General features: G+C 35.5%; 1 protein-coding gene across 3 annotated transcripts in view; it reads right to left on the reverse strand.

Annotated features, from left to right (window-relative positions):
* Positions 1-14,625, reverse strand: part of DMD (dystrophin) — a 1,135,346-nt gene that overhangs the window by 380,986 nt on the left and 739,735 nt on the right. For all 3 annotated transcript variants that reach the window (XM_056512754.1, XM_056512922.1, XM_056512842.1), the window contains one exon: positions 3,507-3,682. In XM_056512754.1, coding sequence (XP_056368729.1) covers positions 3,507-3,682 — 176 coding nt within the window. The remainder of the gene's footprint in view (positions 1-3,506; positions 3,683-14,625) is intronic.

Here is a 14,625-nt window from a genome sequence, read left to right on the forward strand (position 1 = left end):
GCCCCACATAAAAGTTCAATGCTTCATGTAAAACTGTGCAGGATTATCAAAATCTATTCCTTTCATTTGGATAAGCAAATAGCAAAAACAGAGCTTACAATGTATAAAGTTTCCTTGCCAAATAATGCTTAGCAGCATTACACTCAAATCTGAAATCACTAACAGATTTCATTTCTGGAATCCATTCAATTGCTAATTTCTTGCCACTTTATCTTGAGATCTGCTGAGCAAAAAAAAATGTAATAGGAAACAAAATTTCAGTTGATCACTACTCTGAGCTACTGAGAATTAACTTCAAAGTAGAGCATAATGTATTAACTACAAAGAATAAAACTTGAAACATTAAAAGTTTAGAGCCAGTTTTCTTTTCTGATTTGCAGAAGGTTCTAAATGTTGATATCTATTTTTTTTAAAATTATTATATGAAAATGCATTATACTAGTCTGCTCGTCCTTCAGTAACACCCTCGTTAAGTACAGTTTTAAAATGTACTACTATTTTCTCATTCTCAAAATTGACTTTAAAAAATCTTAGAACCTCCTCCATATTAATAACATTATTTTAACTATGAAAATTTAATTTTTAGGAAACATAGACAGAAATAAAAGGACCAGTGCAACTTATGTGAGTCAAAATATAAGCATTCTGACTTTGCAGGTGATTTTTTTTTTTTTTAATAATCTATTAAAGCTATTCTGAAAAGGAGAAATCAAAATATGTGAATTGACCCATTTCTATTGTAATTTATATTCTACTGATATACTTAAATTTGACCAACACATGCATTGGGCAATGTCATGACTATATTAGCTCTTTGAACTGTAAGTAGAGGTCACTTCCTTCAACTTTTGTTTGTCTCATGTTTTGATCTTATGGATAAATTAAAGCTCTTTGGATGACATGGGTTTCAAGTTTTAAAAAGACATAATCTGACTGTACCCAAAACCAAATCAGGACAAATAATGAAAAACTAAAAGATGTCAAAGCATAAGAGTTATGCAAATCTCACGACACCACGGCTATATAAAGAATGTGCAGCTGATAAGCCTATTGTCTTTTCATGCCCAGGTTCATCAATAATTGAGATCTACCTAGAACACATCACTTCTTGTGATGAAACCTGTCAACTAGGTTTCTTTCCTTTGAAAATCCACTCTAGAAGAGTAAAATGATGAAAAAAAACAAAACAAAACAAAACACCACATGTGTGGTGGCAGAAGCTAGGGTAGGTTGTGTTTCCAAGACCTGGAAGCACAAAGCATTCCCTGGCTCTGACACAGCCAAGAAGACTGGGAGGTGAATAGAAGCATCTGATGCACATAAGTCTCACTAAAGCACACCAGGAACATTTACATCAGTTTAACAAAATGCTATCTGTATTCATCCTGGTGATTGTGTGCTATTATTCACACAAAGTTCACTAACTGAGGTCTCTGCAATCATTTTCCTCTAAATTACACAAGCTGTCATTCCAGAGGAAAACAAACCAATCAGTCAACATACTAAACAGAACAAAAGGAGGAATCCATGTGCAAGTGTTTATTTAAGAACCTTCATCTAGGGAACAAAACTGGATTATTCCCACTTAAGAAATCCTAGGCTTCCTTAAAATGTAGAATGTGCCAAGGAATTCTATGTAATATTCTAACACTGCATTGAGCCAAAAGAAAATTCAGTTAGACATTTGTACTGATAAATGAAGGGATGAACAAAAACAATCTTAACCAGAACAGGAACATATTTTATGTCCTCAGACAAAGCTCAACCACCAATCTCTTTCTTCTGTGTTGCCAAAGCAGATTACAGGGCTGTTAAAATGAAGTGTTATTGTTTTGTAAGTGTTTGCACTTACTTAACAAGTTAATGCTTGGAAACACAGATGGGTTTCCAATGTACAAAAGAACAGCTTTTTATGTGACAAATAAAGGTCAAGGACTCCCTTGTGTAACAAATAACAATACCATCAACACCTGGAAATACAGCAGAAAGAATTATTGAAAACATCCCTGAAGCTTCTGACAGCTGTAGATTACTTGTTGCATCTCCTTCTTTTAACACAATCATTTAGGCTGGAAAAGACCTTCACGATCATTGAGTCCAACCCTTAACCCAGCACTCCCACCCCTAAACTATGTCCTTAAGTGACACATCCACATGTCTTTTAAATACTACTGAGAAACCTTATAGCACTTTTCAGTACCTAAAGGGGAACTGCAAAAAAGGGACTTTTCCCAAGGGCATGTTCCATAGGACAAGGGAGAATTACTTTAAGATAAAAGAGTGTTTAGATTATATATTAAGAAGAAATTATTTGCTTCTGAATTGTGAGGCACTGATACAGGTTGTCCAGAGATACTGTGGAGTTCAAAACACTGAAAGTTTTCAAAGCCAGGCTGGATGAGGCTCTGAGAAATCTGATCTAGTAGAAAGTTCACTGTCTATGCCAGCAGGGTTGGAGCTCAATGAACTTTAAAGTTCCCTTCCAACCTTAACCATTTTATGATTCTATGGTGACTCAACCGCTTCCTTGGGCAGCCTCTTCCAAGGACTGACCACATGTTCCAGGTGAAATTTAATAATGATTAGAGTCAATAGTAACCCTTCAGGACAGCCCCTTATGATGCTAATAGATGTTTTCACAGCTTTTTCTGCCCCCATGGCTCTGAAAAAATAGTGATACTGACACAATAGAAGTAAAAAAAAAAAAAAAAAAAAAAAAAAGAACACTTGCACACTACCATGCATCTCTATAAGGAATATGCTAGGATTTAACAAAAACATGCATGAAGATCTACTGGTATTTTCTACTCTATTTGAAAACAGAATGGCGTATCCACTTAGGCCTAGCAACTAATAAAAGCTATCTTAACAGCAACATTTTGTTTTTACGTTGGAAATTCTCTTTTAAAGCTACAAAGCTATTTTTGTATTATTTGTAACTCAAACACTCTAGCTTTCTGAGCTGAGAAAAACATTCTCTATGAGAAAAACAAATTGATCTAAAATTGATCATAAATAATATTAAATTGATAAATCCATTTTTTAATCCAGCCCATGAAATATAGATGTTAATTGCATTGATTTTGGTAGATGAACTAGATTAAGATTATCTGTATAAATCAACCAAGGTATTATTAGTATTAGAGAGATGTGCTTTAATATTACACAATCAAACAGAAAGATTATAAACCAGTTGTAAATTCTGTACTGTTCTACTTTAAAATTGAGCAGTTATGTATGCTTGTTTCATTTTTTTGAACATTGGGAGTTAAAATATAAAAATATGGAGTTTGAAGGGAGTGGTAGTCACTGACCAGAGTAGGTCGAAAAGAATTAAACATATTATAGTCAATGAACAATTTATAGGATGTAAAATTTAATTACTGACAATTCCTTTAATACTTGGAAATTCTAGACGTTGAGACCACCTTTGAAATTTCAAGATAGAATCAAATCTAAAATATTTAAAAATAATTTCACAATATTTTTACCCTCTTTTAACCTACCTCTTTTTTTTCTCTACCAACTGTCTGCAGATCTCCTTCCACCGGTTATTCAAACTTTCCAGTTGTTCCTTCAGCACCTTGGCATCTGCCGTTGATGACTGCTCAATAATCTCTTCACCAGTTGCATTCAATGTTTTGACAACAGCTTGCTGCTTCCCAATGCCATCCTGAAGCTCCTGCAAAATACCCAACACATTCACATGTTCATAAGGAAGTTAAGCATGAAAAAAATGCTTCATCACATACTGGCCAGATGGAAAAGGGTGAAAAGTTTTGCTCTCCTCTGAATTCCAAATGAAAAATACAAGATGAGTAGACATAAAGACATCTCATCATTTTGTAACAGGAACCTTCCAGTACATCTCTGCAGCCTTTTATCCTCTCCTGTATTGCTGTCTACTGGAGAGCATTACAGTAATATTCTGCATATCAATTAATAAGTAAAAAACTTGTGAACGAATGTACTTCTGCACTGCCAAAGGTATATATCACATTTAGTGCCTACAAAGCATTGTAAGATTTCAGCTACAAAATGTGTGAAGTTCTTATTGGCTGTAAACCCAAATAAGCAATGTCAGGAATGCAGAGACTGTAAAATTTTTGAATCCATTAAAGAACACCTTTTTCTCCAATTTTGAGAAGCCTAATAACTCGTATATTTTTTTGTTTGGTTTTGATTGATTGGTTGGTTTTTGGTTTTGCTTTGGGGTTTTTTGGGGGAGGGAGGTTGATTTTGTTGTTGTTGCAGTTGGTTTTTAGGTTTGGTTTGGAGTTTGTTGTTTGTTGGTTGGTTCTGTTCTTTTTTTTTTAAGCAGGATTTGGGGGGAGCTACACTTCTAAGAAAAAAGTATTGCAGGTTTTCTACTTACACACAGAATTAAAACCTACTGAAGGATAAGCAATATGAGCCATGCTCAAGTTTTAATAAATGCTTTGGGATACATTTTTCTATATCTTTTATGATAAAATATTTTTCCTGCAGTATTCCTGTAGTTACTTTTTCTCATGTTTAAAAACAACACAATTCTGAATCTGTAGCTTGGATTGTAACACTGTATGCCTGTTGAAGCAAGTTCATATTTATAAATAATCAATCTTTTCATATTTTTAGTCATCAGTAGAGCATGTGTATTTTTCCCTTGAATTCCTCAGAATCACAAGCAAAAAAGAGCAAAATAATTTTCAACACTTTACTGGCAAAATAAGCAGGAACTGAAATAACATCAACAATCTACACTGTAGCATTCATACTTATGACAAATTTTCACAACCTCAGGAAGTCTGTCTGAATCCTATCTAAATACAAAGGCTTTCCAGTAAAATGCTGAATCTAATTTTTCTGGATGAAACCAAATACTTCAGTATATCATACTCCAGGAGAAAATCATATGTCTACTTTCTCTTTCTAAATGCATAGCATAAATTGCAGAGCAAGTCAGTAAACCTGTATACCAACATTAAATAAAATTTGCCCGTGAAACAGTTAAAACTGGCAGGATACAACTTTCCAGGAGTGTGAAAGATGAACACGACTACTCCTTTTGTTTTTTTTTAATACATATCTTTGTCATGAGGTTATGATTGAAATTCACAAACTGAACCATTCTGGAGGTTTACTTGTTCTAACATGATCAAACTCAGTTGCCAGCTACTAATTCATTAAAGTGCATTGAGTTGAATGCTCTGTCTCATCTTTTGCACAAATTTTTCAGGGACAGCTTGAACACACCACCAGCAGAGCCTGGGGCACAGGGGTCCATGTCAGCAGGTCACTGTGGTGTTTACCCACAGTCCTGGACAAGGAGTCGTAGCTGAACCAGAGGTTTGCACTATTGAGATTTAGATTATTTTTACTACACTTCCTGTTTGGTCTGCTTACAGTTTCTTTTAGGTTGTCACAAGATACATACACTCCCCCATCCCCAAATTATTACTTTCTTAGATTCCTCTCAGTAAAAACTGTTCTGCTCGTTGTTTTTTTTTTTTTTTTTTTTGTTTTGGGTTTGGTTTTTTTTTTCCCCCATACTATTTTAAAGCCCCAGAGTTTTAGAATAAGAAGTAGCTGTGATGAGCATAATGTGGCAGTAATCTGCATCCCATTTTATTATGTTTTGGTAGGATGAGGAATGTTTTTCTGCAGGATCCTTGCAAGCCACAAGTCCAGTCATGTTGCCTCAAGCATCCTGCTGCCCCACACACTGTTCCAGCACACATTCTTTGCCTGTGGAATGTGTGAGGTTTTTAAGACACCTTTGTAGCAGAAACTGCAAGATTTTCTAAGACCCAGAAGAGACACATAAAAGCCTCTTACTTTGAGGTGTAAGATTTTATTTTCTTTCTGTGATGCACATTAATACAACAATACCTGGCCCAGCTTTTGACTATTATTGTCAGGTACATGATTTCACTATTAAAAATAAATAGCAGCAATAGCTAGGTCATTTGTCTAAATGCAAATATCGTCTACTCTTGCAAGTCTGAATTGGTCTTTCCACTAAACACTTCTCTTTTGGTAATGCCCAGCTTAAAATGAGTACCTAGTTTTAGCACATATTCACTGTATTTCACATTGATTTTAGCACTAGAGCCTTTACATTGTGCAGTAGGGAGCATTACATGGGTTAATCATTACAATGTATAGCTTAAGAAAAAATATATTAGAGTAAGTGGCTTATTTCCAGCCAGGCACTTGAGATCTTTGAGCTACTGCATGCATCTGTGTGAAGCTAAGATCCATACCACTTACTGAAAAAAACAACTCAGAACAAAGCTTCTACTTATATGCAGAGGCCCATTCATTTGGAATAGGAGATCAAAGCAAGGAGAACAAAGAAGGGAAATTCTACTTCTGGAACTCAGGAGGTTTTAGAAGAAAAATTTGTAGAAATTACTTGTTATCTACTTATACTTAGCATCCACTTTTCTAAATGACAGAAGCAACAACCAGTCAGTAAACTACTATAAAGTGAAATGCTAAGTAAAAGCTCATTCAAATACTCTGAGCCTTTTTCCTGTGCTCAAAGCAACTTAAATTAGGTTTTCTCCCTCCCCCAGCATACACAAACACAAAAGAGCAACTACTACAAGATTTCCACACTTATTTCAATTGACACAGAGTTAAACAAAGGAATTTTCTCATTTATCCAGCGACATATTATGTAACAGGCCTTACTTACAAAGTAAAAGAGAAAATAGCTCAATGGCAGAGGTGGTCTTAGAACTTAAGGTCCCTTATGCTGGAATGAGAACCTTGCACAGTATGTGTAGGAAGAAGTGTGAACTTCCACTAGAACATGAGAGAAGCCTTCTAGCCATCTGCATTTCAGATCACCATAAAGAACTCAATCTGAGATGATTTTTTTCCCAAGTACTCTAAGCATTTAACACTTTCACATAATTAAACAGAAACACATGTGCTGATGAAGTTTGCCTGGATTCCACAGCCCATGAAAAAGATTTTTGTTGGTAATGGATACTGCACAAAGCACATCCTCCCATGAAGACATCAACATATTTTTTAAAAAATTTTTTTATGAAGAAGATGAAAGGTTTTTTACCCGTTTTACTCAAAGCCACATTTTCATATGTTCATCCCAGAGTTATTACCACAAAAATGCTTTTCACAACTTATATTAGTATTTAAAGCTTGCCAGCAGCTATAGTTTCCTATTAACATCCCCCTCCACCCTTGCCACCCACCTGCCTGAGGGTAAAGTGCTGGGAGCCTGCACAACCTTGCCTCCCATGGCCTCATGGTTTATGGTTCTCCAGAGAGAATATTGACTGTGAGTGTTTCAGGCACCTTCACTTGAACTTCCACCTCTTCATATAGAAATGACAAAGCAAAAGGGCACAGTGCCCTTTGGATTCCCAGCTTACTCAGAAGCCACTGGAGATACTTACACTTGCAGTTATACAGTTTCTAATCATTTTATGAACAGAGTGAGCCAACAAATTTAATTAAAATTATTTTTTTATGCGTCTCTGGAAATATTCAAGGTCAGGTTGGACGGGGCTCTGAGTTACCTGCTCTAGTGGAAGATGTCTCTGCTCATTTCAGGGACATTGGGCTAGGTGAACCTTAAAGGTCCCTTCCAACCAAACTGTTCTATGATTCTATATTCTCACACACAATTTTTAGTAAGATACATTTATGCATTATTTGTTTTAAACATGGTGCATTTTTATCTACTGAGAGAACAAGAAGCTATTAGAAATACCCATCACTTTAATTTTTCTTTCTTGCGATTCCCAAGTATAAGAAGGAAATGGCCAACCATTAAATTAAGGTTTAAATAATCTCTCAGATTAAAAATTGCAGAAAGAGTATATTAAAGGACTTCTACCTCTCATACAGAGGGTTTTACACTTTGATAATGATTTCAACTAATTAAGGATAATAACATAAAACAGCCAAAGCAGTCTTATGATGCATCTTTGATTAAGTCACTTTCTTTTTATTTTCCAAGATTTAAGTAAAATGAAGAATTATATATGCTTTTTCAGAAAATTTCCAAGTGGAATGCAAAAAAATTTGGATTAGCACAGGGAAAAATATTCACCAAATTCAAAATAGCTGTCTCTACAATAGCAGGGGACTTGCCCACAATCAGCCTGAGAACCTGGTCTCATTCACTACTGGTATTAATTTTAGTTTTCATTTGCACTTTCTAGAAACAACTGCCTAATGACAACCAAGAACTGCTGCTTTATGACATATATTTAATCCAACATAAGGAAAAAAGAAGTGAGGAAAGAAATGAAAAAAGTGGAAAGATAAGTTCTCAAAGGAGTTAACTTGACATTTGCAGCATTACTTCTAATGTCCCCAAGTGTGTGAAGAACACTGTTTCATTTGTACCTCCAAACATTCACAGGTTTCTGCATCCATATTATCATATTGCAATCAAGCTTGTAAAGCTGTTCTTAATGTAATTATTAAGGAAATCACAGACGCTTGTGGCTAACTAGTTGAAGTTGTTCACCATTATGCTTTAGGAAATACTTTTCAAATATATTGTGTGATGTTTTCCTAAGAAAATTAAAGGTCTGGGAGACCCTAAATCTACAGGCATTCCTAGTACTATCTTGGCAAGAGCTTTCAGTTTATGTCCTAAATATGAGGTAGGAATCTTCCAAAAAGGAGAGAGAACAAGAATATGAATCATGGCATGGTTTCAACTGGAAGTGACCTTAAAGATGAACTCGTTCCAACTCCTTTCCATAGGCAGTGACACCCTGCCCTAGACCAGATTGCTCAAAGCCCCATCCAACCTGGCCTTGAAATCTTCCAGGGGTGGAGAATCCACAGCTTCTCTGGGCAACCTGTTCCAGTGCCTCGCCACCCTCACAGTATAGAATTTCTCTCAAATATCCAATTTCAATCTTCTCTCAGTTTGAAGCCATCCCCCCACGTCCTGTCATTACATACTATTGTAAAAAATCCTTCTCTTGTAAGTTCCCTTAAGGTACTGAAAGGCCACAGTAAGGTCATTCTGGAGCCTTCTCTTCTCCAGGCTGAACAATTCCAATTCCCTCAGCCTTTCTAAGGGAATACCTAACAGTGAAATAAGTCTGTCTTCCCTCTCATCAGATTTTCTTCCCATGCTGCTTTTCCTTTTATTATTTTCATTTGAATTTTCCAGGGGTTTTATTATGGGTTGTCATTTTATTTCTTTCTCTATTTTTTTTTTTTAACCTTCTGCTTATCAGTCCCGTGGATTGCCGTCCCCTAACTACAGCCAAAGATTGTGGATTTAGATTAACTAAAAAATGCTTTACAGGGGATCTTAGAGCTAATCCTATTCAAAAGCTTGCTGCAAATCACTGCAGAGAAATACTTTGTGTTTTGCAAGTTGCCTTCCTTACACTTTTGGACTTCTACCCATGTAAGTTTGCTTTCAAAGTTATACAACTCTTTTTCTTTTAATATTCTTTCACAAGACATTTATTTTTAAGAAACTGGATAATTCAAGGATAATTCAAAGGAACTTTCTCCTAGACATGGACAACCAGTATATGCTTTGAAGTCAGGTTTTTGATAGCACCCACAATGATGCTCAGATTAATGACATTTAAGAGTTACACTGCACACATTTCTATACAACTGTGCACAAGAAATTTGGAGACACTTTCATGTATCAAAGTCCAGTAAAGAACAGTTTAGGATATCTAGAGGTGTCTTTACTTCATGTGGGCCAGGCTGATGCTTTGGGAATCATCTTGTAGCATACACGTTTCAAAAGCAGCAAGGTATCCCTATTGATTCAGAGTATTTTACCTAAATAATAAAATGAATGTGAACAATATGCCCAACAAAATGGTTTCTTACTGATATTTGATTCCCTTCTTGAAGCCCTGACTGTGCCTTCTTTTTTGTTTAGACTGCTGCCCATAGCCTTAACTTGCCATGAATAAATAAAACTAACAAAACTCTCATATTTTGGTAAATCCCATCCCATAACAGAGAGTTTTATCAACTGCATAAGAAATATGTAAGTATAAAAAGGGTCTTAGCTTAAGACAATTTAATGGGCAGAGACTCTGAAGTAAGTTACCTCCCCCTTCTTTTCAGCCTCTACTGCATAAACAGTATATTATATAAAAAGTTATGGAGCTTTGGGTTTTTAGGACTTTTTAACTTAAGCATCGTAGTTTTTTGATCTTTTTTAGTGGATGCTTGTTAACTGCTCAAGATCTGTATTGTGATAGTATCCTACACATTTGCTTAATCAACCATCACCAATATTATGAAGAGTTAAGTACAGTTTATGCTGGTTTTCCCAAAGAAACTAGATTTAAACTTTTTTGCAGACAAAGAGAAATAACTTGTATAGTTGATTAAAGAATCTACCAAGTAATTTCAAATATATTATATCATCACGTTTCTAGTTGCCACTTTTTATCCTGATGCCTTTCACAATGCTCATGACAACTGACTAAGCAATATGAAAAAAAAAATAAAAATTATTTGCTTAGATAGATTGCTAATATAAATTCAAACACACACACACAAAGAGAAAAAAAAAAATTGAGTGGGTAACAATTTTAAATAAATCCTTTTAAAATTTGATTTTTTTCCCCATATATTTCAAATTAAAGATTCATCAGAAGATTTACCCTTGTACATAAGAAGGTACCTGAATGGCACAAATTTGCTTTATTTGTTATTTCTCAGTTACCTTGACCATATATCTCTTTTTGCAACCTCATTTCCTCTTGTCATTAACAGAAATAGCATTTTACAGATAAACTTAATCAGAAACTATTCTATGAGCAATCTTGGGAATACTTTGCTCTTTTCATTGTGGTAGACAAATGTACTTAAGAATAATTTATTGTTATGGGAAAGCCCTGCAGCAACATGAAGAAATAACACAAACTAGCTAATTTCTGTCAGGAAAATTGATGGTCACAAAATGTTTTAAGATAAAAATAATATATTGCCTCTCCTTCATGCAGTATAAGGTACAGATCCAAAAAGCACTTAAAGGTACTATTCTCCACTTTAAGAAAACTATAGTCCTAAATTCAACATTTATGTTCTAATCTTCACTCATTTACATAAATTTCTCCTCTGCTTTAAATTACATAAAACCATAAGGTTGACATATGAGTGTCTACTCAGATGCAACAATATAAATCAGAGAACTGTGAAAACATCTGGTGGAGAACTATCCCCAAAACAATTTGCTAGCATTTGGTTACCAGAATGAATTTACCCATTAAGAGTATGTACCTCTGTTCAATATTCTATTAGAAATAAGGAAGAAATTAATTTTCTAGGCAGTTAAACCCCAGTGATTTAATCTGGAGACACATTACTAGCACTTTTTTAGGATTAAAACAATCAACACAGAGTATACGATGTTTCCTAACTCTTTTGCAACGAGCAGCTATAAAATCTTTTTTGCTTGGTGTGCATTATATTGGTTATTATGTTATTATGATTATGAATTATGGAAATTCAGGACAGCTGATGGAGATGGAAAAGGTGAAAAACAGTAAAAAAAGTCAGTATTTGCTATGGTGAATATAATAATTTTAAGCAAAGTGTTTTCTTTTTGGCATAAATTATAGGAATTATAATGGCTTGAATATTACTATCAACTCTGTTCAAGAACAGCATTTGGAAGAGGTGACAGTAGGCTCTGGGCAGATTCTCCTATAAAGCAGACCTGGGTTTCTGTTGCCAGTATTACTGGTTTTGTCTATCAGCTGTACATGAGAAACCAAAGGAAAATTGCTGCAGACCTGTTTTCTGAATATACAATAAATACTATAAAATTAAAAGGAGATTTGATTCCCATTTTGAAAAAAAATATAAATAGAATTATTTGTGTCTCAATCCACATTTTATACAAAAAGCTTATAAAGCATAAAAAAAAAATTCTGCTTGATTTGGTATACAAATTGCTTTGCTGGAGAGCCTTTGGAAACTACTATTCCATCCTGCTCTCTGTATTATTTCTTTTTTTCCTCTATTTTTGTGCTTTTTAGTTAGGAAGACATGAGGGCCAGTATGTATTTTATACTATCCATGACTGATAGTATAGACAAAGAAAGTTGGATACAATGTTACCTCACAATTATATATTTTAACCAAATAAATGGAGATATACAACTTATACTCTGCCAAAAGCTTTTAAATCAGCAAGAGTCCTAGATTTATTTGAAAATTTTAATCTCTTCCAGACTTTATCCCTTGATCATGCCTCTTGTCTCTCGAAAGGGAGAAATCCATTCTTTAGAAGACAAGCCATAAAAGTGGAAATTTCATTATTTTACCTACAGAAATTCTTTAGTCTATGCTGCTGGCCTTTAAAAAGCAATAGTCTACTATGTTTCAATGGCTTAGTAACTTCAACCTCAGGCTGCCACAGTAATTTCAGGTTCCTGCCTCTGCTACCTGTGCTGCTATCAAATATAATTCCAAACTCATCTCTAGTTCATCTCCAAGACGGACTCGCTGCTGGCCAAGGCTGAGCCATCACTGGGAGAACCTCTGGGATAGTTTGGTTAAAAAGGGGAATGGAAACTTGTGTAATTGAAATGAGAGGAGTGAGAATATATGAGAAACAGTCCTGCAGATACCAAGGTCAGTGCAGAAATGAGCAGGATGTGCTTCAGGTGTCAGAGCTGAGATTCCCCTGCAACCTTTGGTGCAGTCCAAGGCAGCTGTGCCTCTGCAGCCCATGGAGGATCTCACTCCAGAGCAGGGGGATGCCCAAAAAGCTCTGTGGACAGGTGGGAAGTCTGTGCTGGAGCAGGGTCCTGCCAGGACCAGTGGCCCTATGGAGACAGGAGCCCATGGTGGAGCAGATTGGCTGGCAGCACCTGTCTCCATGCTGGAGCAACCTGTTCCCAAACTGCATACTGTGGGAATGACCCCATCCTGGGGCAGGGAAAGCACGTGAGAAGTCCTCCCTCTGAAGAGGAAGGATCAGCAGAGACAACATGTGATGCACTAATTAGAGCCCCAATTCCCCATCCACTGGTATCTCTGGTGGAGGTGGAGGTTTAGAGAGCTCAGGAGTACAGAGAAGCCTAGGAAGGAAGGAGGGGTGAAAGGAAGGTGTTTTAAGATTTGGGTTTGCTTCTCATTTAATTGGTGTGAATACAATGATTTCCTCAAGCTGAGTCTGTTTTGCCCATGATCACACTGGTGAGTGATCTCTCCCTGGGCTTATCTTGACCCATGAGCTTTCACCGTATTTTCTTTCCCCCTGTCCACCTGAGGAGGGGAGTGACAGAGTAGCTTTCGTGGCCAACTAGTGTCCAGCCAGGGCCAACTCACCACAAGAACATTCTGTGGCTTGGAAGCATTGAAAAAAATTATAAATTACTGGTTCAGGTGGGAGCTGACCTTGGCAATTTAATCATCTTAAAAACTACTTAGATAAACAGTATTGTCTTCAAATTCAGATACTTAGATACTTTGCAGTCATACTAAATCCTTGTGGTTTTATAAAGATATTCACTAGATAAATAATAATCAGGAAAAGAAAGAACATCACTTTCCCATTTTTTTTCTGTGAGATGTAATTGTAAAATGAGCCATGTCACTTTAAATTCATACTTCTTGTCTCTTTCTAATGTGACACAAAATTGTGGCAAAAGCCATTTCAGTATTGAACTGTGAAGTGCATGACCAGAGGTCTATTTTGTGTTTCTAGCCCAAATTACACAGTTGCTTCTTGTTAGTATATTAATTCAATTTAATTTTAGAACTGATTTAGAAATACTGCAGGGAGAAAAAGAGACCTTTTTTTCCTGCAAAAACTCTACTGCTGCTGCATGCTAACTGTAATGCTTCAGGTTAAATACATAACATTCAACTCTGAGTCCAAAAACATACACACTGATTTTGCAGCACATGCCACTGAATGCCACTGTAATATATTAATTTCCATACTGATGTAGCATCAAAATGTGAAAACAATACTCAGCCAAACAACTTTTTAATTTACCTCTACTCAGAATAGAATATGGCCTAATTTGATACCACATTTCTTTTGCAGTTTCTGATATTTTCAATATTTTGATATCTTCCCTGCTCTGAAAAGCTATAATGGAGCAAACAGTGTCAACAATAAGAAAAATTGTGTCCTCTATCTTCAATTCTTTCCATCTATCACAAAGCAAACTACTCATATAATAGGTCCCAGTATATTAAAAATAACAACATGGCCTAGTTTCTTCAAACATAACCTAGTCTTTGGTTTTCAAGGACATCAGTAATACCGATGGATTTATCCTAATATCACAACATTTTTAGCTAAATAAGTGATTTTAATCCAGCTCAATGTGAATGCAGTTCTTAATTATTTCTGCCATATTTAAATAAATTTATTTTTCTTCTTTTAAATAACAAACACACTGTTATAACCTTTATGATTTCACAGATTTCCCTGATTCTTACAGAACTATCCAGACCCTTGCATAACCCAAGTTACTTCATATATACCTTTGGCATCAAAAACTAGAAAACTTCAGTTTGCTTTCCCATGGAATCTATAACTGTAAAGTGCTCTCTCTATTCATTAGCTCTGCAGCACTGGAATAAACACGTGCCTCAGCACCCTGTTTTTTTTTCAAATATTATATTTAAGCTGTACCT

This window comes from Oenanthe melanoleuca, chromosome 1 (genome assembly GCF_029582105.1).
Source record: "Oenanthe melanoleuca isolate GR-GAL-2019-014 chromosome 1, OMel1.0, whole genome shotgun sequence".
Classification (NCBI taxonomy): Eukaryota; Metazoa; Chordata; class Aves; order Passeriformes; family Muscicapidae; genus Oenanthe; species Oenanthe melanoleuca.